This window comes from Grammomys surdaster, unplaced genomic scaffold (genome assembly GCF_004785775.1).
Source record: "Grammomys surdaster isolate TR1022 unplaced genomic scaffold, NIH_TR_1.0 357, whole genome shotgun sequence".
NCBI lineage: Eukaryota > Metazoa > Chordata > Mammalia > Rodentia > Muridae > Grammomys > Grammomys surdaster.
Window position 1 is genome coordinate 106,165 of NW_021604776.1, and position 26,835 is coordinate 132,999.

The 26,835-nt window shown below is 43.3% G+C and overlaps 1 protein-coding gene across 1 annotated transcript; it reads left to right on the top strand.

Annotated features, from left to right (window-relative positions):
- The first annotated feature begins 16,340 nt into the window (after positions 1-16,340).
- Positions 16,341-22,985, top strand: Maged1 (MAGE family member D1). The gene is made up of 13 exons (XM_028779601.1): positions 16,341-16,613; positions 17,165-17,238; positions 17,943-18,641; positions 19,169-19,840; positions 19,934-19,997; positions 20,172-20,251; positions 20,408-20,499; positions 20,695-20,774; positions 20,886-20,928; positions 21,120-21,182; positions 21,481-21,595; positions 22,188-22,573; positions 22,785-22,985. The coding sequence occupies exons 2-12, from the start codon at positions 17,194-17,196 to the stop codon at positions 22,563-22,565; spliced, it is 2,331 nt and encodes a 776-aa protein (XP_028635434.1). The 5' UTR covers positions 16,341-16,613; positions 17,165-17,193; the 3' UTR covers positions 22,566-22,573; positions 22,785-22,985.
- Positions 22,986-26,835: the final 3,850 nt, after the last annotated feature.

Here is a 26,835-nt window from a genome sequence, read left to right on the forward strand (position 1 = left end):
GCCTCCCATGGATATCAACCCACCTTGGCATATAAAGTTGCAGTAGGACTAGTTGCATCTTCTCCTATTAAGCCTAGACATAACAACCCAATTAAGACAAAGGAGTTCAAAGACAGACAACAGAGTCAGAGATAGCCACTGCTCCAGTTTGTTAGGGGTCCCACATGAAGACCAGGCTGTGTATCTGTTACATATGTATAAGGGGCCTAGGTCTGCTCCATGTGTGCTCTCTGGTTGGTGATTGAGTCTCTGTGAGCCCCTTTGGGCCCAGGGTTAGTTGATTATGTGGAGTTTCTTATAGTGTCCTTGACCCCTCTGGCTCCTTCAATCCTTCCTCCCCCTCTTCCACTAATGTTTGGCTGTGGGTCTCTGCATCTGTTTTCATCAGCTGCTGGATGAAGCCTCTCAAATGACAATTATGTTAGGCTCCTGTCTGCGAGTATAGGAGAATGTCATTAATAGTGTCAAGGGTGGACTCTCTCAAGTTGGGCCAGGCATTGGTTGGCCTTTCCCTCTATTTCTGCTCCATCTTTACCCCTGTACATCTTGTAGGCAGGACAAATTGTGGGCTGAAGGTTTTGTGACTGGGTTAGTGTCCCTGTCCCTCCATTGGAAGTCTTGCCTGGTAACAGGGGGTGGCTGTTTCAGGTTCCATATCTTTTATTGCTAGGAATCTTAGGTCATGGTTCCTTGGAGTTTCCCTTGTCCTAGATTTCTAGTTTGTTCCACAGATGCCCATTTGGATTTTTCAAAAGGCTCTTTCACATATTCTTCTTACAGCCTTACAAGTATCTGGGAGCTACTGAATGTTACATCTTAGCAAAAGCTGTCCAAGATAATGGCGCTTTCAATGACCTTGGAGAGTGAACTATCTCATAAGCAAGAAAAAACAGGACAGACAGTGCACAAACAACTACAAATCTTTATTTATTAACCCTATTATCGTGTTTGGGATACAAAAGGCATTTGTGTCACTGAAGAACTGAGCAAAATAGCAAATGGTTATGTTTTCTGGAGAACCAAGAAAAGAGAAAAGGAATCCAGTGTTGCATGCTGGCTAGGAGACTCAGTGTTGGGTCCAAGAATGGTATTAAGACTTTATTTTATTGGTTGTAATTTTTTACATATAATTTAAACTATGTGATGACATTGTTTATATAATGTCAAGTTAACTTTTTCCATAAATTTCAAATAATTTGTTAATAATGGTTACATCTTGGGGCCAGAGAGGAAGCTCCACAGTTAAGAGCACTTAAGGCTCTTCTAGAGTACCTGGGTTTAATTCTTAGACCCACATAGTGGCTTGAAACTGTCTAACTCCAGTTCCAGGGGTTTCAATACTCTTTTCTAGCTTCCACAGGCATTTCATGCACATAGTTCACATACATACATACATACATACATACATACATACATAGAAAACATTTATACACATAAAATAAATTTGTTTGCAAAATAAAATAGTTATAACTTTAAAAGGAATTGGAACTAATCATATGTATACTCTTTTCTACTTAATAGACCAATTTGGTTTAATCCCTTTTCAGGGATTTATAACGTAAACTTTTCACACAACATTTATTTAAAGGTAACAAATATGCTAAATCATAGACATGGACTAACAGCTGGCCAGCAGACAAAATGGCACATGAACAAATACATGAAAAGATTATATGAACACCTATAATACGATCAGAGCCTGTTTGCAACTTTATATTTCTAAGCTGTAATAAAGGCCTTGTAAAAGGAAAAGGATCACAAACCTTGACCTGAAAAGGCAATATCATACACAAAGTCTTGTGCTAGTATCTGGCTTCAATCCATGTGACTCCTCTTGTGAAAGTGGGCTGTGAAGTTTGATATGCAAGCTGTGTCAAAGGAGTCAGCCAGTTTGAGTTAGCAGGAAATGTTGTCAGGGAAGAGGCTAGCTTTTCATTGTGTTTTGAATGCTCAGTGCTCCAAAGCATGTATGGAAGAAAGAAAGCACGTGAATCTGATTCCTGAAATGAGTTACTGAATGATCAACAAAGGTTAGCACACCCTGTGTTTTTAACATACATTGCCACTATAAGCCAGAGCATTTAAACTACCTTAGGATCCTGTTCTTCCAGTGACAGAATCTTTGAAAAATAGTTATATCTCATGTAATTTTTTAGTTTATTTCTTCATATGCAGTTCAAATAATGATGTAGGATACTATGTGATTTTTTCTAAGAACAAACTCTGTACCAATATTGGCACTTGAGTGGGTATATAAGTACATGAAATGAATAAAAATATTATAATTATCTTTTTATGTGGAGTTTATCTTTTTAGCAAGGTCTGACTTTCTCAAAAGACTACCATAATATTAATATGACTCTTGTCCCTGTGTTTCGTTGATGTTGAGTAAGATTAAGCTTCAGATTGAAATGCTTTTTATGCTCACTACGTATAAAAGAGTTTCCCTACTATGGACTTACTGATGTCAAATAAAGCTGAAATACTGTTGACACCATACTCATCATTCTACATACATAGCGGGTCTTGTCTTTATGAATCCTTTGATGATGGATAAAATTCAGTCTCTAATTGAAAGCTTATTCATTATAGGCACAGTGTTTTTCTCCATTATGAATTTGCAGATGATGAGCAAGGATTGATTTCTGTTTGAAGATTTTCAGGCGGTCATTGCAAAAGATTATCCAATGATTAATATAATTTGATCTAGATAAAAGCATTATTATATTGACTACATTGAAAGGATCTGTTTACATCTGTGAACTTTCTGGTGTTCTATTTAGATAAATGTCTCCAGAAGCCCTTTCCTGTATTCATTACTGTGCAGTTTATTTCCACTCTGAATTCCCTCATGCTTAGTAAGTTCTGATCCTGGCATGAATGATTTTACTCGTGCGTTAGAAGGAGGGAATATTTCTCTACAACAAAGTCTCACATGGTTAAAAAGTCCAAGTTTATTGTGAAGCCTTTTCCATGACCAATACATTCATTGTGTTTCTGAGCATCAGGAAGTTTTGTATTGCTGAAAAAGCTTGGCCACTAACTACAATTTCTACTGCATGGGAAAATCCCCTCTGTGAAACTTCTTAGATTGAAAGAAAATTTGAAGGTGTCCCACATTTTTATAGTGACAATGAACCAATAAATCCTTGGGAGTGGAGTCTTTGGATATCAAGTATGACTGGTATCGTGCTTGAAGATGTCGTTATAATCACTGTATTTGTAGGAGTTCTCTTAATTCTAAATACTCCGAGGATTCAGCTTTGACTGTTGACAAAAACCTTTCATACATAAAGACTTCCCATCAGAAATTCTCCAGTGTTTCACAAACCCTAAAACGCTTGCAAAAGCTCTAGTTGCATAAATATGCTGTATGTTCTTTCTCCTAAGGAATTTGTGCATATAGCAAGTACTTAGCTGACACTTTTCTTAGTCATTGCACTCAATCTTCCCCTCTGGCCCACCCTCAGACAGTTCCTCACCCCATTCCTTCTCTTGCTTCTCTAAGAGGATGTCCCCACTCCCCACCCCCACACCACCAGGCCTCCACACTCCCTGAGGCCTAAAGTCTCTCCAGGGTTAAGTACATCTCCTCTGACTTAGTCCAGACCCAGCAGTCCTCTGCTGTACATGTGTTGGGGTCCTCATATCAACTGGTGCGTGCTGCCTGGTTGGTGGTCCAGTGTTTGAGAGATCTCAGAGGTCCAGGTTAGTTGGGACTGCTGGTCTTCCTATGAGTTCACCCTTCTCCTCAGCTTCTTCCAGCTTTTCCCTAATTCAACCATAGGGATTCCCAGTCCATTGGTTGGGTGTAAGTATCTGCATCTGTCTCAGTCAGCTGCTAGTTGGGCCTCTTGGAAGACAGCCGTGCTTGGCTCCTCTCCATGAGCACATCAGTAATAGTGTCAGGCCTTGGAGCCTCCCCTTGAGCTGGATCTCAATTTGAGCTGGTCACTGATCCTCCTTTTCCTCAGTCTCTTCTCCATTTTTGTCCCTGCAGTTCTTTTAGACAGGGACAATTCTGAGTCAGAGTTTTGGACTGTGAAATGGCAATCCCATTCCTCACTTGATGCCCTGTCTTTCTACTGGAGGTAGACTCTACAAGTTCCTTCTTCCCACTGTAGAGAATTTTATCTAAGGTACTGAGTCCTGAGAGTTTCTCACCTCCCAGGTGTCTGGTATATTCTAGAGCCCCCCCCCCACTTCCTACCTCCTGAGGTTGCCTGTTTCCATTCTTTCTGCTGGCCCTCAAGGCTTCACTCCTGTTCCCATCCCCATACCTGATTTCCCTTTTCCCCTCCCTGTCCTCTCTTCCACCCAGGTCCTTCCCTTCCTCTGCCCCTTGTGATTGCTTTCTTCTCCCTCCAAAGTGGGATTGAGGCATCCTCACTTGGGCCCTTCAGCTTGTTAACCTTCTTGAGTTCTGTAGATTGTATCCTTGGTATTCTGTGCTTTTTTGACTAATATACACTTGTTAGTGAATACATACCATGCATGTCCTTTTGGGTCTGAGTTACCTCACTCAAGTTGATATTTTCTAGTCCCATCCATTTGCCTGCAAAACTCAGGATCCCCTCATTCTTAATAGCTGAGTAGTACTCCACTGTGTAAATGAAGTACATTTTCTGTATCCATTCTTCTTTGGGGGACATATGTGTTGTTTCCAGCTTCTGACTATCACAAATAAGGCTGCTATGAACATAGCGGAACATGTGCCCCTGTGGCATGGTTGGGCATCTTTTGGGTATGTGCCCAAGAATGGTATAGCTGGGTCTTTAAGTAGATCTATTTCCAATTTTCTGAAGAACCTCCAGATTGAGTCAACCTTTTTTCCTAGTAGCATTATTCTTATAGGTAGTGAGATGGCTAATCTTGCTTGCCTACTTGACTACATCTGGAATCAGCTAAAATCCCATCTGCTGGGCACTTTTGGGAGGGATTTTCCAGACTCTTTGGAGCAGAAAGACACACCCTAAATCTGGATCATGCCTTCTGGTGCTAGTCCATATAAAACTACATGGACAGAGACTGGTTTTTTTCCTCTACTTGCCCTCTTACTGGCATCTACCATTGTTAATGCAGCTGGTATTAGAATCCAGCTTATTCAGAATTTCATCCTAGACTGAAAAGCAGCATCTCTCTGGGACTCCTTCAGAAGTACCAGCTTGGGACTGTAGATATATTAAGCTTCATGGGTTAAACAACTACTGGATTTAAGCCTTTCTGTCATGAGACAGCTATTATTGAACTACCCAAACACATCCTGTAAGCAGAACTAATAGGTCCCCTTTTCATATGTCTACTGGTTCTCAGTTCTGGACCTTTAGGGAACAATGAGCAATACAAGTAGTAATATTGTGCATGCAGCAGATTTCTGGAGAAAAGAGATGTATTAGATTCCTTTTCCCTGTTAAGCTTTTTATAGTCCCTCTTTTAACTATGCTATTATATGCCATGTCTTCCACATAGACAAGATTCTTACCAGCTTTTCTTGAGCCTTGGAACCATCATAGCTATACCAGTGGCTGAAAAAAATGTCTAAATTAAAATCCAGCTATACCACTCTTGGGCATGTGCCCAAATGACTCTACATCTTACTACAGAGACACTTGCTCATCCCTGTTCATTGTTGCTCTGTTCTTTTTTTTTCTCCCCTTGTTTTCTTTTTTCTTTACTTTTTTATTATTTTTTATTGGATATTTTATTTAAATTTCAGATGTTATCCCCTTACCCCATTCCCCCCCGCCCAGGGACCCCCCTATCCCTTCCCCCCTCCTCCTGCTTCTATGAGGATGTGCCTACCACCCACCCCCACCTCCCCACCCACGAATTCCCCCACACGGCGTCCAGCCTTCATAGGACCCAGGATCTCCTTTCCCACCTATGCCCAACAGGGTCATCCTCCCTTACATATACAGCTGGAGCCAGGGATCCCACCCTAAGTGCTCCCAGGCTGGTGGTTTAGACCTTGGGAGCTCTGGTTGGTTGGTATTGTTGCTCTCCCCATGGGGCCACAAACCCTTTCAGCTCCTTCAGTCTTCTCTCTAACTCCTCCATTGGGAACGCCATGATCAGTTCAGGGGTTAGCTGTGAGCATCTGCCTCTGAATATGTCAGACTCTGGCAGACCTCTAAGGACACAGCTATATCGGGCTCTTGTCAGCATGCACTTCCTGACTTCCACCTCAGCATCTACCTTTGGTGATTGCACATGGGGTGGATACTCAGGTGGAATGGTCTCAGACAGCCCCTCCTTCAGTTTCTGTCCCTCACTTTGTCTCCATATTTGCTCCCTTGAGTATTTTGTTACTCCTTCTAAGAAGGTCAGAAGCACCCCTACTTGGTCTTCCTTCTTCAAGAGCGTCATGTGGTCTGTGAGTTGAATCTTGGGTATTTCAAGCTTCTGGGCTAATATCCAATAATCAGTGAGTGAATACCATGTGTGTTCTTTTGTGATTGGGTTACCTCACTCAGGATGATATTTTCTAGTTCCATCCATTTACCTAAGAATTTCTCGAATTCGTTGTTTTTAATAGCTGAATAATACTCCATTGTGTAAATGTACCACATTTTTTGTATCCATTCCTCAGTTGAAGGACATCTGGGTTCTTTCCAGCTTCTGGCTATTATAAATAAGGCTATTATGAACATAGTGGAGCATGTGTCCTTGTTATATGTTAGAGAATCTTCTGGGTATATGCCCAGGAGTGGTATAGCTGGGTCCTCAGGTAATGCTATGTCCAATTTCCTGAGGAACCACCAGACTTATTTCCAAAGTGGTTGCACCATCTTGCAATCCCACCAACAATGGAGGAGTGTTCCTCTTTCTCCACACCCTTGCCAGCATCTACTATCACCTGAGTTTTTAATCTTAGCCATTCTGACTGGTATGAGATGGAATCTCAGGGTTGTTTTGATTTGCATTTCCCCAATGACTAAGGATGCTGAACATTTCTTTAGGTGCCTCTCGGCCATTCGAGTTTCCTCAGTTGAGAATTCTTTGTTTAGCTCTGTACCCCATTTTTAATAGGGTTATTTGGTTGTCTGAAGTCTAATTTCTTGAGTTCTTTGTATATATTGGATATTAGCCCTCTATCAGATGTAGGATTGGTAAAGATCTTTTACCAATTTGTTGGTTGCTGTTTTGTCCTATTGACAGTGTCCTTTGCCTTAGAGAAACTTTGCAATTTTATGAAGTCCCAAATACTAAAAGCAGTAAGGGAAAAAAGTCAAGTAACATATAAAGGCAGACCTATAAGAATTACACCAGACTTCTCACCAGAGACTATAAAAACCAGAAGAGCCTGGACTGACATCATACAGACCCTAAGAGAACACAAATGCCAGCCCAGATTACTATACCCAGTAAAACTCTCAATCACTATAGATGGTGAAACCAAGATATTCCATGACAAAACCAAATTTGCACAATATCTTTCCACAAACCCAGCACTTCAAAGGATAATTGATGGAAAACGCCAACACAAGTAGGGAAACTGCAACCTAGAAAAAGCAAGGAAGTAATCTTCCAACAACCCATTTTTTAATAGGGTTATTTGGTTGTCTATAGCCAGTCATTGGGAACAGCCCAGATGTCCATCAACTGATGATGGATAATGAAAATCTGGCACATTTACACAACGGAATATTATTCAGCAGTTAAGGAGAAGTAAAATTATGAAAGTTTTAGGTAAATGTATGGAGCTAGGAACAATCATTCTGGGTGGGGTTACACTGACCTCAAAACACAAATGTGTGTTAGCTTTTAAGCTTTAAATATGTGTGCTTCAATCAGTATAACCATAGAAGTTAGATGCTCAGTAAGAAATCAGAAGAGAAAAGGGAATCTTTCAAGGAAGGGGAAATGGAATATAGTGTTATAAAGAGATAAAGAAGAAATGAGAACAGGAGAATTAAATGCAGAGGAGGGATGTGAAATCAGGGTAAAGACAGGATTATGGGGAAGAACAACTAACCCTAAGGGCCTTTTGAAATGCCATATGAAAACCTACTAATGTGCAATATTCCTAAATGTATACATATACAAAAAGAATATAAATGAAGTCACCATTTAAATGAAGCCTCCAGTGCCAGAAATAACCTCCCCCACCCCGCCCATCTCAACATCACAGGCTACTGCCAAGGCTATTGGTTGTTCTCCACAACCTGGTGGTAAGACCCTGTTGTTGAAGACATCACTGACTTACGTCAGGAATGTGTATAAATTGAGCTGGTGCCTCACTACAAACTTCATTCATATTGATTAGTGCTCATGCTGCTAGAAGGTACTACGTACTCTGCATGCCACCAGAGGGAAAATGTAATCACCAGTATCACCTATTCATGAATCCTTCAACCTATGACAGCAACCTGCCTGAAAGATGTACAAGGATGACAGCAATGTTATGGAAGGAATCATCACTCTTTTACTGGATTAAGACCTACTCTTTTTCTGTGGCAACGTGATTAAGGAAGCAGGCAATATGGTATCTTATTTATTATTTACATCATTTATGTCATTTATAATTATATCAAATGCATTTGGGCAATGACTTAAATAATCACCAGTGAACGTTTCACTAATAAACAAAGGTTATCAGAAGAGACAAAGAGAGGAATCCCTGCAAGTAGACCCTCAATGCACAAAGTTGGGAAGTAAGTCTTCACTTATTGCATAGTTTTCAAAGGTAAATAATGGGGAAAGAACACATAATTTTAGACATTAAGTATACATTTCTCAATTGCTTCCCAGATAAATAGAATATTCGGTTGCCTTTTGAATAGCAAAGGCTATCTAAAACTATAGAGAAGCAATAGGAAAAAAGATTGTGATGATTTACATTTTTTCCAAATAAAGAATTTATAAACAAGTCCAATTATAAATATTTTAGTCCCTAAATATAGTTTTCCAAGTTGCTTAGAAAAAGGAATTTGGCACCAAAAAAAAAATGCTGTGTCAAAATAATTGTAATAGAATGTTATAATTTAAAAAGAAACAAGTCTTGAATTATGCATATTATTTAAAATTGTGCATGTGTGTGTGTATGTAATGATTGAATTCGATGACTGAGGAGTAGTGGACACAAGCCCCCATCTTAACCCAAAAGCTATTGCCAACTGACAAACACTGATAAAGGAAAAATTCATTTTCTTCAACAGTCTCACTGGGTATACTAACTACGCTTAAGGGTAGGCTCAGTGTTCATCAGTAGATGGACAACACAAAACTAACTCAATAGTATTTTTGGAAAATTTTTTGACTATATTTATCTTGGTTTTTTTAACTTTACAAGTCTTTTGCATATATATTATGATTTCATGTTTTTGTGCTTTTATGGGATTGTTGAGTGTACAAATATATGTTTGTGTCTATATTTATTTCTTATGCTATTTGCTTTTTTCTGTTTATTTATTTCTTTTGTCCTATTCTAGTTTGTTTCTTTTAATTTTATCTTATTTTATTTTTTAGATGCCTGCTTGACTTCTAAAGAAGAAAGGGTGTGAATTTGGGTGGGTGGGTGGGGAGGTGGGAAAAGTCTGGTAGGAGTTGGGGAAGAGGAATCCAGAAGTTTCTTCTCCTTTTCTCTTCTGGTAACCTTTACTTATTAGTGGAATGTTCATTGGTATTTATTTAAGTAATTGCCCAAGTGCAGTTGATATAATTATAGATTACCACATTAGTTTAAGTTGTAAATCAGGCCATGGTGGCACACACCTTTAATAATCCCAGCACTCAGGAGGCAGAGGCAAAGGCAGGTAGAGCTCTGTGAATTTGAGGCCAACTAAGACTACAGAGTGATTTCCAGGCCAGCCAGGGCTACATAAAAGAGACTCTGTCCTAGAAAACCAAAATAAATAAATAAATAAATAAATAAAGTAAACATGATATCATTTTGCCTGCTTTCTTATTCACATTGCCACAAAAATTATATGTGTATGTGTGTGCATACATATATACATATACAAATGTATACATGTATACATGTACATATACATATACACAATGAACTTGTGGAAACCAAAATTAATGGTAGAATAGTATTTATAATACTAAAATACTAAAATAGATGTGTCAACTAACAATATGTACAGCCCTTTTGTAGTAATACCCCACAAAATCTTAATATAGAAACCAAAAGAGAACATAACAAATTACATAACATACTAGGTTATGGATTAGAAAAATTAAATAATTAAAATATTAATTTTCTCTAAGGTTATACACAATTTGAGTGAAATTCCTATCAAAAGTCAAGCAAAGTGGTTTTTACATATTGACAATATCTTTCCAAAAATATGTGAAAACAATAAAAGAATAGGATGATTTGGGGAAAAAAGATAAACTTAAAGAAATTGTTCTACTTAATATACAGTGATTAGTGCTGTGGTATTGATAGGTGACCAAGCATAGAACAATGGCATTGGGTGGACAATGTAAACATAGCTTCACATAAATAAAATAAAACCAATTGAATTTTGACAAAAGTGCAAGACCAGTACAATAGGTAGAAAGTATCTTTAAACAAACCCATGTTGTGGTGTTGGATATTTATAACTCTAACTTTCCTCCAATTGGAGGGAAAAAAACAAACAAACCTCAACTTAAACTTCATATCACAAACAAAACTTTTTTTATACATGTTTTCTCTTTTTATATTTTTTATTGGATATTTTATTTATTTACATTTCAGACATTCAAACAAAACTTAAAACTAAAGGTTATGAGTGGGAGTCAGTGGTTGCTTGCTTGGTGTTGTAGTTTGAATGTGAATTACCCTACACAGGCTTCTGTTAGAACAGTTGGTCCCCAGTTGGTGGTGCTGTGTGCAGGTAGAACCTTGCTGGAGCAAGTATATTTGGAGGCTTGCAGCCTGGCCTTACTTCCTTTTTCCTGTCTACTTCCTGTGTGCTTATGTAATATCAGCTGGCTTCCTGCTCCTACCACTATGCTTTCCTGCCTGTTGCCATGTCTTTCTCACCATGATAGATTGTATCATGTATCTCTCTGTAACGATAAGCCAAAATAAATCCTTTCTCTCATAACTTCCTTTTTGGCAGAACATTTTATCACAACAACATAAAAGAAACAAAGTAAATCTTCTAAAAATCCTCAAAACTAAATAGATGGCAGACATTTATAATTAAAACTAGAAGACGTATGGAAGATAAAAGGAAAAAGTCTTCATATACTAAATATCTTTAAAGAGCCCTTAGAAATGACATAAAACAACCATCTTTGGTTTATTTTGTTCATTGGTTGGTTGGTTGAAGTCACAGTCTCACTATGTAGCCCTAGCTAGCCTTGAATTTTCACTTCTCCAGTCTCATCCTCCAGAATACTGGAGTTATAAGCATGTTCTACCATTCACAAAAACTACAAACCTTTCAAAAATAATCAAACAATTTTATTTCCACAAGATTCAAAATTTTTTTTGCAAAACACTCTATTAAGAAAATAAAAAGAAGGGGCTGGAGAGATGGCTCAGCGGTTAAGAGCAATGACTTCTCTTCCAGAGGTCCTGAGTTCAATTCCCAGCAACCACATGGTGGCTCACAACCATCTGGAACAGGATCCGATGCACCCTTCTGGTGTGTCTAAAAGCAGCTGCAGTGTACTCATATAAATAAAAATAAATAAATCTTCTTTTAAAAAGAAAATAAAATAAAAAGAAGATGCACCTAACCCTCAAGAGACTGGAGGCCTCAGGGAGTGGAGAGGTCTGGTAGGGTTTGGGGGTAGGGGGTGGGGGTGGGGACATCCTCCTGGAGATGAGGGTGGGGTTGGGGGAGGTATGGGATGGGGAATAGTCAGAGGATAGACTAGGAGGGGGATAAAATCTGGATTATAAAAAATTAAATAAAATTTAAATGAAAAAGAGAAGGAGCCAGGCATAGTGGTACATGAATTTAATCTCAGTAATTAGGAGGCAGAGGTAGGAGAATCTCTGTGGGTTCAGGGCCAGCCTGGTCTACAAAGACAGTCCAGGACAGCCAGAGTTTGTACACAGAAAAGCCATGTTTCAAACAAGAAAGAGGGGGGGAAAGAAAGAGAGAGAGAGGAAGGGGAGAGGAGAAGAGAATATAAAGAGGGCCTGGAAAGATGGTTCAAAGGATAAAAGCACTGACTGCTCTTCCAGATAACTTGAGTTCAACTCCCAGCACCCACATAGCAGCTCACAACTATGTATAACTCCAGTTCCAGGGGATCTGACACCCTCATACAGACATACAGGCAAAACACCAAATGCACATAACATAAATAAATTTTTTTAAAGACTACTAAGACAGAGACACGAGAGAGAGAGAGAGAGAGAGAGAGAGAGAGAGAGAGAGAGAGAGAGAGAGAGGCAGAGAGAGAGAGAGAGAGAGGGGTGGGAGAGATTACTCAACAGTTACAAGTGCTTGCTCCTCTTCCAGAGGAATGAGGTTTAGTTCCCTGCACCCATGTGAGCCATCTGTGACTACAGCTTCAAGGGATCCAACATCCTCTTCCAGCATTCATGGGCACCTTGACACACACAGACACACAGACACAGACACAGACACACACACACACAAATAAATATAAAAATAAAAAATAAAATAAATGTATTAAGTGAGAATAAGATAAACTATAAACTGAAAAAATTGCAAACCACATATCTGACAACAGACTCATGAATAAACTAGAAAAAGTCAATATTCAACATTTAAATTAATTAACTTTTTCTTTTTACTACTCTGTATACATACATGTGTGTAGGTATAAGTATGGCAAATGTGTGTGGTACATATGTACACACCTATGCACTCACGGAAGCCCAAAGAGGATGTCAGGTGCTTCTGTTTTATTCCCAGGCAAAGTCTTTCACTGCCAGACAGAACGATCCAGCAATCCTCCTGTCTCCACCCCCACAACAGGTGTGCAAATCTCTACCAAGCTCTTTCCATGTGTGTTAGGAATTTTAACTCAAATCCTCCTGCTTGTGCAGCACTGTTCTTAAGATCCAACATATTTAACAAAAGCAATAAAACAACCCAAATAGAAAATGGATAAAAAAGTATACAGAGACATTTTACTAAAAAGGAGACACGGGTGTGAAATTATCACACAGAAATATATTCAGTTAACCACCAAGTAAATGCACATTGAAACCATGGTGAGCTATTCCTACACACTATTGCTAAAAAGTCTGACTACAGATGTCACCAAAGATCTGTAGAAATCGAACCACTTATATGTGGTTAATGGAATGTAAAATGGCTCAGCCACTCTAGAAAAGATTTGTAGCTTCTTGTAAAGCTAACACACATTTACTATAAGTCCTAGAAATTGCACTGTTGTTCATTTAACTTAAAGAGAAAGAGATGGAAATCTGTATACACACACACACACACACACACACACACACACACACACACACACAAATAAATGTTTTTTTAAAAAATAGAGGCTAGAGATGGCCAAGCGGTTTTAGCTGATGTCAGTTCAGTTCCCAGCACCCACACCAGGTGGCACACAACCACCTCTATAACTCCAGTTCCAGGGAATACAATTCTCTTCTGGCATCCAAAAGCCAGCACGTATGTGGCATACACACAGAGACAAACCCACACACACTTTGAGGGAAAGTTAGAATGACAGACATGCTCAGGGACAAACATCTGGATAAGAAATAAGAAAAATACTCCTATTTATTTAAAACCCAGGGGTTTTAATTAAAACAACAACAACAAAGCAGCCTATCTAGACTCATGTCCCATCCCTCAGACTCTCACCTCCCAGTTTCCCCTCCCAATCCCAAGGAAAGAGCCTGCGAGCCTTCCTCCATAAAAGCTTTTTCCTGCATTCCAGTCTTTTGTCTTTCCTGGTCAGTCAGTCAGTCCTTTGCCTTTCCCCTATAATGAACTCGGCTAACCAGGATCCCTGTTACAACACGAACAAACAGAAACAAAAAAGAACGTTAAACATTTTAAAAGAATGACGCAGAAAAAGATTTTTTGGTAAGATAAAACATGTAAAAATGCGTATGCTCCTGGTTCTTGTCAAATGATAAAAACATGAGTCTTTGATCAAGCAGGAATTTAAACATCATGCTAACAATGCACCTCTGAGAGAACTGAAAGAAGAATGTGGAATATTAGGCAAAAGAGTGTAATTTAAAATATTTTCCACGTGCATTATCTTATTGACGTAAGAAACTGGGTGCCTGTGTTTTAAAATGCTATATGAAAATGTAGCATAAAAGCCTTAGCCACTGGCTCAAGGTGGTGAGGATTCAAAAATGATTACCTAACTTCGATAGCATTTAGACAATATTTCAATCCTCAATGATGCATATAAACTGTTTCCATAATGAATTATGTCTCTGTATATGACAAAAAATAATAAGTGAATTTATCGGGAAAAAAACAATTTCCTCTCGGGCTTCTTGTTTTAGCAATGGGGTAGATTGTGTGATTCATTCACTTATCAACCAATCTTTACTGAGAATATAAAATGTGCTAGGCATTGTTCTTCATGCTGAAGGTACAACAATGAGTGAATCGGGCAACCTTCCATATCAATATCCCTAAAGAAGCTCCCAATCCCATGTGACTAAAAGAACAAAACTAAAGGAAACGGTGGTAAGGAGGATATATATAACAGAATAAATTTGGAAATAATAATTTTAAGAATACCAAGAGATATCCACCTGGAGAAGGGAGGTGGGGAACACGATACGAGTCCATAACGTATAGGCTGGATCATGACTGAAGATACAGACATGGAAGCAGATAAAACATAAAATGGCACCTCAGCTCTCCTTTCCTGAGTCTGATCACGTCCCACTGCAGACACTTTACAGAGGAAGTGCTGAGGAAAAACAGGCAGCTGACAGGGGAGGTTGCTATGCAACAGATGAGGGAAGTCATCCAGCCTGGCAGAATTGATGTTGGCCCTTGGGGACAAAATGCTGCAGTCCTTCCTAGCATTAGCTTTCTTTCATATGCAGGCTCCTCGCAGAAGCTGACGCCAGAATAAATGGGAAATGCGCTAAGATCTGCCTGGGATTTGGGTTCGGTGTGAGTCACTTGGCATCTGTATGCCATTTTTCTGTGTCTGTTTCTCCAGCCATCTTGGAAGCACAGCTGGCTGTGTGTCCTTGGACACAACCCTCTTTCTGGGATTCCTATTTTGTGTAGTGAGTAAACCAGGCTCAGAGAAGTCCACTAAAGTGACTATATCTCAGGGGTTCACACAACCAGGAACAGACAGACCAGATACTCATCCCGGAATTCTAAAGCCAAGCCTAGCTTCCTTCTGCAAGAACAGAGCAGACACACCTGACTGCTCTGGCTGCTCCAGCAGGCAACAAGCCTGCGGTCTCACTCCTGGAGACTGCCTGCCAAGAGGAACACAGAGTGAACCTGAAGGGTTCCTACATATGCCAGGCCTCCTAGAACACAAGCCTTATTCCCTTGGAACAAATATCGGGGAGAGGGAATCTTGTTATTCCAATAGAGGATTAAGGAGTACCTCTGTTCTCAGACTAGATGTTACAGCAAGGAAAATCCAGGCCCCACATGGATGTTTGTTTGTCCTTTAGATAAAGTCTCAGAGTTGCACAGCTGGCCTGGAACTCGTGGCTTTTCCTCTGTGTCCAAAGTGCTGGGATTACCAGTGTACACCACTGTGCTGTGGCAAATTTTGTCTTTTCTGTTTGTTACTAGCTCAATGCCCTGGTTCATACAGCGGGTTTATGCTTTAGCTACCAGATGTGTTAAATGAAGATGCTGACCTTCATCCATCTCCTAAGGCTGCCTGTGAGAAAAAGAAGCCCCAGGACAGAGCCCACTGCCCTACGCCCTTCCCTCACCTCTCGGACCCACCCCTCACGAAATGTTTCTACCGCAAAAACTGCAAAAAGGGCGAGAGAAAAGCTAATTTTCTGAGTCTAGCGAGAGGAAGCATATAGATTCCTCGGGCCGACCCTTGCTCTGGTATCTCGGCAACGTATTTTTTTTCTGGCCTTTAAGGTTTCTGCGTTTCAAAGTGGGTGAACTCAGCAGAGGCCTAGCGTGTTTCGAAATAAGAGACCCCCTGCAGCGGCCTACCTAAGAGGCTCTACGCAAGGGGGTGGGAGGTAGTTGCGGACCTGGCTAGAGAAAGTTCGGGAAAAAGGGCGGGACTGAGTAGAGACGCATTGCGGATAAAGGTAGGGGGCTGGTGTGTTGGGCAAGGGGGTGGGACCAAAAGGCTCTGCGCATCTGTTGAAGGAGTGGATGCGTAAGAAGAAGGGGAGGAGGAACCTTTGTACACTGTCAACCTGGTTGGCGGTGGGATAGTGTGTTGGCAAAGAGGCGGGATCTCCTTCAAGTGCACATGCGCGACAAGGTCTCCAGGATGAAGCTTTTGTTGGGAAAGCAAGCGGGACTCTTATTTGGACAGTGATCTGTTGCGCATGCGCCAAGCTTCCTGAGGCGGTGGGTGGTATATTAGGCGAAGAGGCGGGGTCGCCCGAGCTGCCGCGCTGGCATTTTCTCCTGGACAAGGAGAGAGTGCGGGTGCTGAGAGCCTAGCAGCGCAGTCCCGAGCCTCTGAGTCGTGAAGAAGGAAGCAGCGAGGGGACTGGGGTTGGGGCCTGAGGCAAGGTGAGATTCGCCCTCAGACTGGGCATCTGCCCCCTGGTGTGGCGCCTTTTTCCCCGTTCTTTTATCCCAGACCCTTTACCCTGAATTCAGAAGCCCCCTCCTCTGCCTGATTCCGGATTCATACCCCGCTCCCGACCCTTTCTAATGTGAACCCCCGTTCATTCCCTGAATCTTTATCCAATTCCTTCACTGAATCCTATTTCCCGACCTTGATCCGTTATACGATTCCTCTAGATTCAAAACCTTAATTCAACTTTCCAGACTCGAAGCTCTCCCCGCTAACCGCCTCCCCCCACCCCCGTAAACTACCGCATTCAGAGCTCTTATCTGATTCCCAAACGCGGATTTGAAGCTTTTCCGTGTCAGCTTCTGAAATTTTAGATTGTCTATCGGGACGACCGTTTACTTTTCCCGCTCCGTTTAGGCCTGTTTCTCCGGTACCCAGCACCTCACCCGCCCCCAGAATCAAACCACACACGCACACACAATTAGGTCCTACGTATTTTCCTTCTGTAGTATAATGCCTGATTCCTCTCCCACACCCCCCTTAGGCTCTGCTCTTGCCAGAGAGACAAGAGCTATGGCTCAGAAACCGGACGGTGGTGCAGGCCTCCGCGGCTTCCAGGTGAGAACCCCCCCCCCCCCGCGCTCCCAATTCCTCCATTTTCCCTGCTGACAGATTACGCCCACCCCCGGCCCCTTAGGTGGCGCAAATGGCAGGATCTGATTTTGCCCTTCTTCCGGCCTAGACTCCGCGGGCTCTCAAATTTCTAGCGTTTATCGAATGGGGGGAGGGGCGGCCCTTTTCAGTCATCGGTCCCTGCTTAGAGAAAGGGGAGACCCTGTTAGTCAGGGCATTCTGCCCAGAGAATGCGGGTTGGGTAAGGAACCATTTTTTTTCCATAACCCTGACGCGTGTAGAGCAGTCTGTCGCCCCATCCCCCAACCTCTCGCCTCCACCCTCCCCCTCTCCACGCCGCGAGACTCCCCCTCCGCCCTCCCCGCTTATCCTCCTCAATTCTTCCCCCCTCGGGTCTTGAGCTTCCCACCGCAAGCCTAACCAGCCCGTCTCTAAACCCATTTGGGGTTCAGTGCTTGCACCACATTCCGCACCAGTCCCTGCTGCCTCTGTCCCTCACCTTGCCCTGCCCCCTCTACCCCTAATTAAATTTTGTTCCCGCCCCCCCTCCCCTTGACCCGCCTCTGCCCCCACGTCTGAGAACTGAGACGCCTGTCTACAGCTCCCCTGCTGCGTTGCGCCGTGCCCCTCCTTCTGATCTGGCTTGTAAGGCCCAGAGATTGAAATTTTCCCCCCTCCTGTATTTGCAGGCTGAGGCCTCTGTAGAAGACAGCGCCTTGCTTGTGCAGACCTTGATGGAAGCCATCCAGATCTCCGAGGCTCCGCCCACCAACCAGGCCACAGCAGCTGCCAGTGGGCCAAATGCTAGTCCCCAGAGTTCACAGCCCCCAACTGCCAATGAGAAGGCTGATACTGAGATTTCAGCAGCTGCTGCCAGGCCTAAGACAGGCTTTAAGGCCCAGAATACCACCACAAAGGGGCCAAATGATTACTCTCAGGCACGTAATGCCAAGGAGATGCCCAAGAATCAGTCTAAGATGGCCTTTAAGTCACAGAATGCCACCTCTAAAGGTCCACATGCTGCCTCTGATTTTTCCCAGGCAGCAGCCACAGGCAAATCAGCTAAAAAGTCGGAAATGGCCTTTAAGGGTCAGAATACCACTACTAAGGCTGGCTCCAGTGCCACCTACAATTTCGCTCAGTCTCCCAGTGCCAATGAGATGACCAACAACAACCAGCCTAAGACAGCTAAGGCTTGGAATGACACCACTAAAGTCCCTGGAGCTGATGGCCAGACCCAGAATGTAAATCAGACCAAAATGGCTGACGTAGGGACCAGCGCAGGTATCTCTGAAACTGATGGTGCAGCAGCCCAGACATCAGCCGATGGCTCCCAAGCTCAGAATGTGGAGTCTCGGACTATAATTCGGGGCAAGAGGACCCGCAAGGTGAGATTCCCTCCTAGGTTCCCTTTGCTTTGGGGTCTCTCCTTTCTTTGAGTTTCCTTTGCTCCAAACAAAATAAAGGGCATGTATATATCTGTATTTTGGCAAAGTTGTAGGGGGTGCTGAGGTAAATATTTATTCCTGACCCCTGGTTGTCCACAGATTATCGTGAGTTGATACAAGGACACAGGCAGTGTGTGTAGGCCATCTTACACAGTAAACACCGTGTCTTAAGCTAGGCAGGGTCACACAGAATTATCATTAGATCTTAAAAATCTACCTCACCATCGAGAAAGAACACAGTTGGGGAGAAATGAGTGAAAGCAAACAGTGCCAGTAGTCATAGGGGAAAAGGAGAAACCCCTGGCCCCACTTTATGTTTTTTTCTTTGTCTGGTTTGGAGACAGACAAAGAGAAATAAAATGGCTAGTGAGGTATAGGTGAGGATTCCTAGATTCTTCCTAGGATAGCAACTGGGAGTTCCCAGGTTTAATAGTGACCCTGAAAGTTTCTTCTCTCTAATGATGCAGGTTAATAACTTGAATGTGGAAGAGAACAGCAGTGGGGATCAAAGGCGCACCTCACTGGCTTCCGGGAACTGGAGATCTGCTCCAGTTCCAGTGACCACTCAGAACCCACCTGCTGCACCACCCCCTAACGTGCTGTGGCAGACACCACTGGCTTGGCAGAACCCCTCAGGCTGGCAGAACCAGACAACCAGACAGACCCCACCAGCACGACAGACTCCCCCAGCTAGGCAGACCCCATCAGCTTGGCAGAACCCAGTTGCATGGCAGAACCCAGTAATCTGGCCTAACCCAGTAATCTGGCAGAATCCAGTGATCTGGCCAAATCCTATTGTCTGGCCCGGCCCCATTGTTTGGCCCAACCCTATGGCATGGCAGAGTACACCTGGATGGCAGAGTCCACCCAGTTGGCAAGCCCCGCCTAGTTGGCAGAGCCCTCAAGATTGGCAAGGCCCTCCAGATTGGCAATTACCCCCTGACTGGTCAATGCCTCCTGACTGGTCCTTTCCCTCTGACTGGCCTTTTCCACCTGACTGGATCCCCACTGACTGGCCAATTCCCCCTGACTGGCAGAACTTACGACCCTCACCTAATCTGAGATCGTCCCCCAACTCTCGTGCCTCACAGAACCAGGGTCCTCCACAGCCCCGAGATGTGGCCCTTCTTCAGGAAAGAGTAAGTGCTGTACCCCTCCACAGTTTACTGCAGTCCTTCCATTTCTAATCAGCCAAGTTTTATGCAAACATAATTTTAATTATTTCTCCCCAGGCAAATAAGTTGGTCAAGTACCTGATGCTTAAAGACTACACGAAGGTGCCCATCAAACGCTCAGGTAAATTCTTCTGTCCTTGATGTCCTGTTGGGGCATCTTTTGCTTATTCTGTCCCCTCCCTCCCATAGCTGGTTCTACTTCTGAGGAACCTAGGGCTACCCTCACCAGGGCTGGCAAAGGGGCTGCTATTGAGATGTTCCAGCTCAATCCAGGTGCTTCTCTTCTCTCCCACAGAAATGCTGAGGGATATCATCCGCGAATACACTGACGTTTATCCAGAAATCATTGAACGCGCATGCTTTGTCCTGGAGAAGGTAAAGAGCCAGACTGAGAAACTAGAATGATGGCAATAAGTCTCCATTTTGTGAGATAACTACTGGAAGTTTAGGACAAGGTTTATAGGGCTGTGACTGCCTGCCTATTGGCACATTATCCTAACTGCCATTATTTCATAATCTTTTCTTCTATAGAAATTTGGAATCCAGCTGAAGGAAATTGACAAAGAAGAGCATCTGTATATTCTCATCAGTACTCCTGAGTCCCTGGCTGGCATCCTTGGAACGTAAGATGGGAGAGGGGATGGAATATGGTCTTTCTCAGTGATGCCTTTTTCCATAAGAGTTTCAGTATTCAGTCACATAGGAGGTCATGGGCAGAGTGGGGGCATAAGGATCTCTACTGAGGAATACTTGAGGGGTTTTTCATGCAAATGACTTCTGGGTGTATATATGTCTATATTCTTTTTGTACTCCTCTAGGACCAAAGACACACCGAAACTAGGCCTCCTCTTAGTGATTCTGGGCATTATCTTCATGAATGGCAACCGTGCCAGTGAGGGTGAGTGACTGGACGTGGAGCAAGGACTGGGGTGGGGGGGTAGGGGTGTTGGCTACAGCCTGATTTTCATGCTCACTTAACGTGCCTTGTCTCCCTCACCTCCTATTACAGCTGTCCTCTGGGAAGCACTGCGCAAGATGGGACTCCGTCCTGGGTATGATGAGGCTCTTTCATCTGAAGTACCCTTTAGCAGGAGGGGATGGTACCAAGATTGCATTAACCTGGTGGCCTTGGGGGAGTCTAAATTATGATGTGGACAGATAGGAAAACAATCTTTAAGCTCTCTCCTTCTTAACTTTTCTTCAGGCAAATTCTCTGATTGTCATTTTCTTTTTTTACCAACAGGGTCAGACATCCCCTCCTTGGTGATCTGAGAAAACTTCTTACTTACGAGTTTGTAAAGCAGAAGTAAGTGGTCCTTGTAATTCTGACTCTGCTTGGTCTGCATCCAAAAAGATTCTCTAAACATGACTTAGAGCGCACCTGTGTAGGCTCACAGACTTACTCAGAAGTGTTTACTGAAGATACTCTTTGAGGTAGAATATTTCTACAGCATAGATATAAGTAAAGCCTGTCCACTATTTTCATAATACACATTCTCAGGAAAGGGTGGTCCAAGATTATAAAAACCTGAAGCAACAACTTTAGCATAATATGTACTGTTTTTGCAGACTGCCCATACACACAGACTCTTTTTTTCTCTCAGATACTTGGACTACAGACGAGTGCCCAACAGCAACCCTCCTGAGTACGAGTTCCTCTGGGGTCTGCGCTCCTACCATGAGACTAGCAAGATGAAAGTGCTGAGATTCATTGCAGAGGTAATGGAGGAATCGATGATAGGTTAATTGGGTTCAATCCCCAGAACCTGTGTAAAAAGGCTGGGAGTGATGGTGCGTGTTTGCAGTCCAGTGCTGGGGAGGAGTGGCTCACAGGGCTTCACACGGGCTCATGCTCGAGCCTACTTGTTAAACACTATCTCAAATAATAATGTGGATGGTACCTGAGGAACAACACACAAGGTTGGCTTCTATCCTTGAACATACCTGCACATGTATGTGCGCACACATAGGAACACACAAGGAAAAGTCAGCTCAGCAATTTACAGATGTACTCTACTCATTAACTAATCGACATTCTGTTGCATAATAGGTACCCAGGGCTTACTCATTACATCTAGCTAAACTTCATACACTTTAATGAATATGTCCCTATTCCTCATCCCACTTAAACCCCTGGCAACCACCATTCAAATCTACTCCTAGGAGTCTAGTTTTAGATCGTCCACTTATCAATAAAATACAGTACATATATATATATATAATACAGTATTTTCTTTTTGCATTCCTCTTACTGATTGTGTATCTTGAATATTGTAAAAGGTTTGGTTTTGTTTTTTATTTCTCATTGTAGGTTCAGAAGAGAGACCCTCGTGACTGGACTGCACAGTTCATGGAAGCTGCAGATGAAGCCTTGGACGCTCTGGATGCTGCTGCAGCTGAGGCAGAGGCCCGAGCTGAAGCAAGAAACCGCATGGGAATTGGAGACGAGGCTGTGTCTGGGCCCTGGAGCTGGGATGACATTGAGTTTGAGCTGCTGACCTGGGATGAGGAAGGAGATTTTGGAGATCCTTGGTCCAGGATCCCCTTTACCTTCTGGGCCAGATACCACCAGAATGCCCGCTCCAGATTTCCCCAGGCCTTTACTGGCCCCATCATTGGCCCCAGTGGTACTGCCACCGCCAACTTCGCCGCCAACTTCGGTGCCATTGGCTTCTTCTGGGTTGAGTAAATTGTCAGGTAAGTAAATCACTTTGAATTAAGCCCGTAGGGGTCCCGGGGGGGGGGGGATATATGGCCAGTGGGGGAATTGTATTCACATTCCAAAGCTAGTAGTAACAAAACCCATGGTGGAGAAAAGGGAAGTACAGAGAAGTACTCTTCGGTGTTTATGTTCTTTATTACTTGAGACAGCTAATTGAATCATTTTCTCTTTTTCTTGTATCCACAGATACTGCTCATCATTTGCAATAGTTTTCCCTGAGTGAGGCTGAAGCCTCAGATTCCTTCAAAACACAGCTATCTAGAGAGCCACATCCTGTTGACTGAGAGTGGCATGCAAGATAAATTTATTTGCTATTCTATTACTTTTTTTTCCTTGTGTGTTGTCAAGTTTTGGTATCAGAAATAAATGTTGAAATTGCAAAGTGAATTAAATGTGCTCTTCATCTTTTTTGTATGTATATGGAGAGAGAGAAAAAACGAGAGAGGGGGAGGGAGAGAGATCAACATATTTATTGGATCTAACCTGAAGGGCAGATCAGCTTTCACAAGATGGAAATGTGAGTCGATCCAACTAATGGTTTGGAAACCAAAGGAGGGATGAATGAACACAATTGTCAATGAAATCTAAGGACTGGGGTAATAGTTTATTCATTACATATCACACAAGGAATGAATGTGATGGATATGCTGCATAAGAAAAGGAATGGTGAAGGCAGGTGGATGGTCAAAACAAATACATGTAAGAGGGACCTGGGTGGGAGAGGGGACAGGGAGGGGAAGGGGGAAACATTATAAGATATTGGGATGGGGGTAGGGGACAGGACTGAAGCCCTGAGGGCCAGCAGAAAGAATGAAAACCGGAAACCTCAGGAGGTAGGAGATACAGGGACCCTCTACATTGTACCAGAGACCTGGGAGGTGAGAGACTCTCAGGACTCAAAGGGAGGGACCTTAGATGAAATGCCCTACAGTGAGAGAGGGAACTTGTAGAGCCCACCTCTAGCAGAAAGACAGGGCATCAATCAAAACTCTGACCCAGAATTATTCTTGTCTAAAAGAACTGCAGGGACAAAAATGGAGAAGAGACTGAGGGAGAGGAGGTACAGTGAGTGACCAGCCCAACTTGGGATCCAGCTCAAGGAGAGGCTCCAAGGCCTGACACTGATGCTATGGTGTGCTTATAGACAGGAACCTAGTATGGCTGCCCTCTGAGAGGCCCAAAAGCGGCTGACAGACAGACACAGATACTTACACCCAACCAATGGACAGAAACTGGGGACCCCAGTGGTTGAATTTAGGGAAAAGCTGCAGCAGTCTCAACTAACTCAAACCCGTGAGATCTCTCAGACACTGAGCCACCAACCAGGCAGCATACACCAGCCTGACACATTTACAGCAGAGGACTGCCAGATCTGGACTCAGAGAAGATGCACCTAACTCTCAAGAGACTGGAGGTCCCAGGGAGTGGGGAAGGGTGGGGATAAGGGTGAGGGGGGTGGGGACATCCTCTTCGAGATGGGGGTGGGGGAGGTATGGGATGGGGAGCAGGCCAGGAGTGGGGGGCAGACCAGGAAGAGGATGAAGTCTGGACTGTAAAAAAGGATTAAAGAATAAAAATAAATTTTTAAAAATCAGAAATCAAACACCTGGTGGTGTCAGAGTGGAGAACAGAAGATGGTCAATGGCTTAGGGTTCCAGGATGTTTATTATGTCCATGTGGAAAGTGAAATAACTAGGATAAAGGCAAGAATAGGTTTAACCCCATGAGCCCAGTGCCAGTCTTTTCTGTAAGAAGGAATGCCCATAACCCTATTAGCCAGGAAGGGCTGAGCTAATAGATTACCTCTTTACAGTCTCTGGAAATGTAGCCTGTCCTTCCTGGAGCCTTCACAATCCCCTGTTGACACAGGATCAGGGAACTTCATCACATATACAGAATTTATATTGAGAGAGGCCTCAAAAAGCTGCGACTAGATGTCCCAGGATGGGGTGGTACCCAAGGGGGTTTCTCCTTCTCTGCGGAGTAGGGGAGAGGTAGTGGGGGGAGGGATCTGTGAGAGTGAGACTTGGAGGAGAGGAGAGAGAGGCCTGCGATCTGGATGTAAAGTGAATAAGTAATGAAAAAAGCCCTTGGCCCTGTGGAAGCTTGGTGCCCTAGCATAGGGGGATATCAGGGCGGGGAGAAAGGAGTGGGTGGGTGGGTGGGGAGCACCCTCATAGAGGCAGGGGAGGGGGATGGGATGGAGGGTTTGCAGATGGGAAACCGGGAAGGGGGATATTTGAAATATAAATAAAATAACCAATAAAAAAGTTAAAAAGGTAACAATAATTCATGAAAAAGTCATGAATTTGAAAAATAACAAGAAGGGATATATGGGAGGAGGAAGGAAAGACATGGGCTTTAAGATGGGAAAATAACGTAATTATCTCAAAACATTTTTTTTAAATAGTCTCTCACACAGGCATAAAGAGGGATCTTTGTTGCTTAGAAAATGGGGATTGAGGGAGTAAAACAGCTCTAAGCAGAGCTGGATAGTCTTTGGCTATGACCTGAACCCGGAACTGCTTGAGTTACTGAGGCTTTCTCACCAGGAACAAAAATAGGCCTAGACCACAGCTTACTTAAAAACTAGTATTTGGCAGATGAACAAGGTGGGAACAGAAAATATATGTGATAGAAAAAAGCAAAGACTATTTGGGGAAGGCTCAATAGTGTTCAGGGACAGTGGCCATTATTCCTTAGGTCCAGGGCAATGTCGACATTCTGAGAAGAGCCCAGGGTTAGGAGGAAGTATAGGGTCCCAATCCCTGTTGTGCCTTTTGTCCTGGCTTTAGGTTTCCCTTTCACCTGGGCGTGGGTCCTGGTCCTCTTCTCAGGCATGCCTGGAGAATCACCCTGAGACCTGTTTGGCAGGAAGTGTCACAACCCTGAGGCTCCAGGGGTCTGGCCTGTGGTTCTTATCACTTCTCACTTCTGTCTAAATGGAAGCACCTGGAATGTCTGACCGTTGAGACAGCCTTTCCACCTGGGAGGGTGATCTCAGCATGCAGTTCTTTAACAGTTGGTTTGGATCCAGAGCACCCCACCTTCCTCAGGCCTGTCCCAGTGTGTGTTCCTTGGCCTCCACATTCTGGTAGATGGACGTTGCTTTGCAGTTTTCGAAAAGAGTAACCCATAGCCCATAAACCTCCAGGATAATTACAGGTCTTCTGTGAAGCATTGCTATGACCACGCCCGTCACTACCCACAGCCTAGATCCGTACTTTCCAGATTATATCTGCCCCAAAGGAAGAGGAGCTCAGGTGAGCTGCAGCATACGTGGGAAGGATTCCAGGCCCCAAAGCCCTGCACTAAGGTCATCCAGCTCTTCCGCCTCTACACTGAGCTTCAGTTGTTCATTTGTACATGAGGGAGGAAATGAGATCACCCCCAAACTCTGGCTATGTGATCTAGTGTATGTAAATTTGAACAAGGGTAGGGGCTGGAGCGATAGCTCAGCAGTTAAGAACACTGGCTACTTCTTCCTCTAGGTCCCAGTTCAATTCCCAGCACCTACATGGCAGCTCACAAGCATCTGTAACTCCCCTTTGGGGGAATCAACTCCCGTACACAGCCACATGTGCAGGTAAAGCACAAATGTATACAAAATAAAAATAAATCATCAACATCATCATCACCACCACCGCCATCATCCACAGAGGACTGTGGATCCTCCAAGATAGGCTAGATCAAAGAGTCCTGGGCTGCTGGTCTGGGTGTTCACATCCAAGCAGGATTGGGTCAGAGGACAACATGGTTATAGCAGCACCAGAGACATGAAGGCTCCCAAGAAGTTCTAAGGAGCCTGACAAAGGAGTTTGAAAGTGTGTCAGTGGGGCCTGGAGCTGGAGCTGACAAAGTAACCCCTATGTTTGTTGGCAGCCTCTGGAATGCTGTTCTGTCCTGTTCACACTCCGAATTGGATTTGATTCTATTCCTCCTCTAAAATTCTAATGCAACTTGTACAGCTGGCAAAACATAAATAAGGCTTTCAATGTTAAGGGGGTCTTATTTTTATGTTTGCAGTAACAGGGTGTAATTGTAATTTACTCTCAAATGTATTTTTTAAAATCTCCACGTGTGCCAGAGAGAAAGAAAGACATGTATGCTTTTACATACACAAAGAGCGAGAGGGAGAGAGAGGGAGAGAGAGAGAGAGAGAGACAGAGAGAGAGAGAGGCAGAGAGAGAGAGGCAGAGAGAGAGAGAGAGAGAGAGAGAGAGAGAGAGAGAGAGAG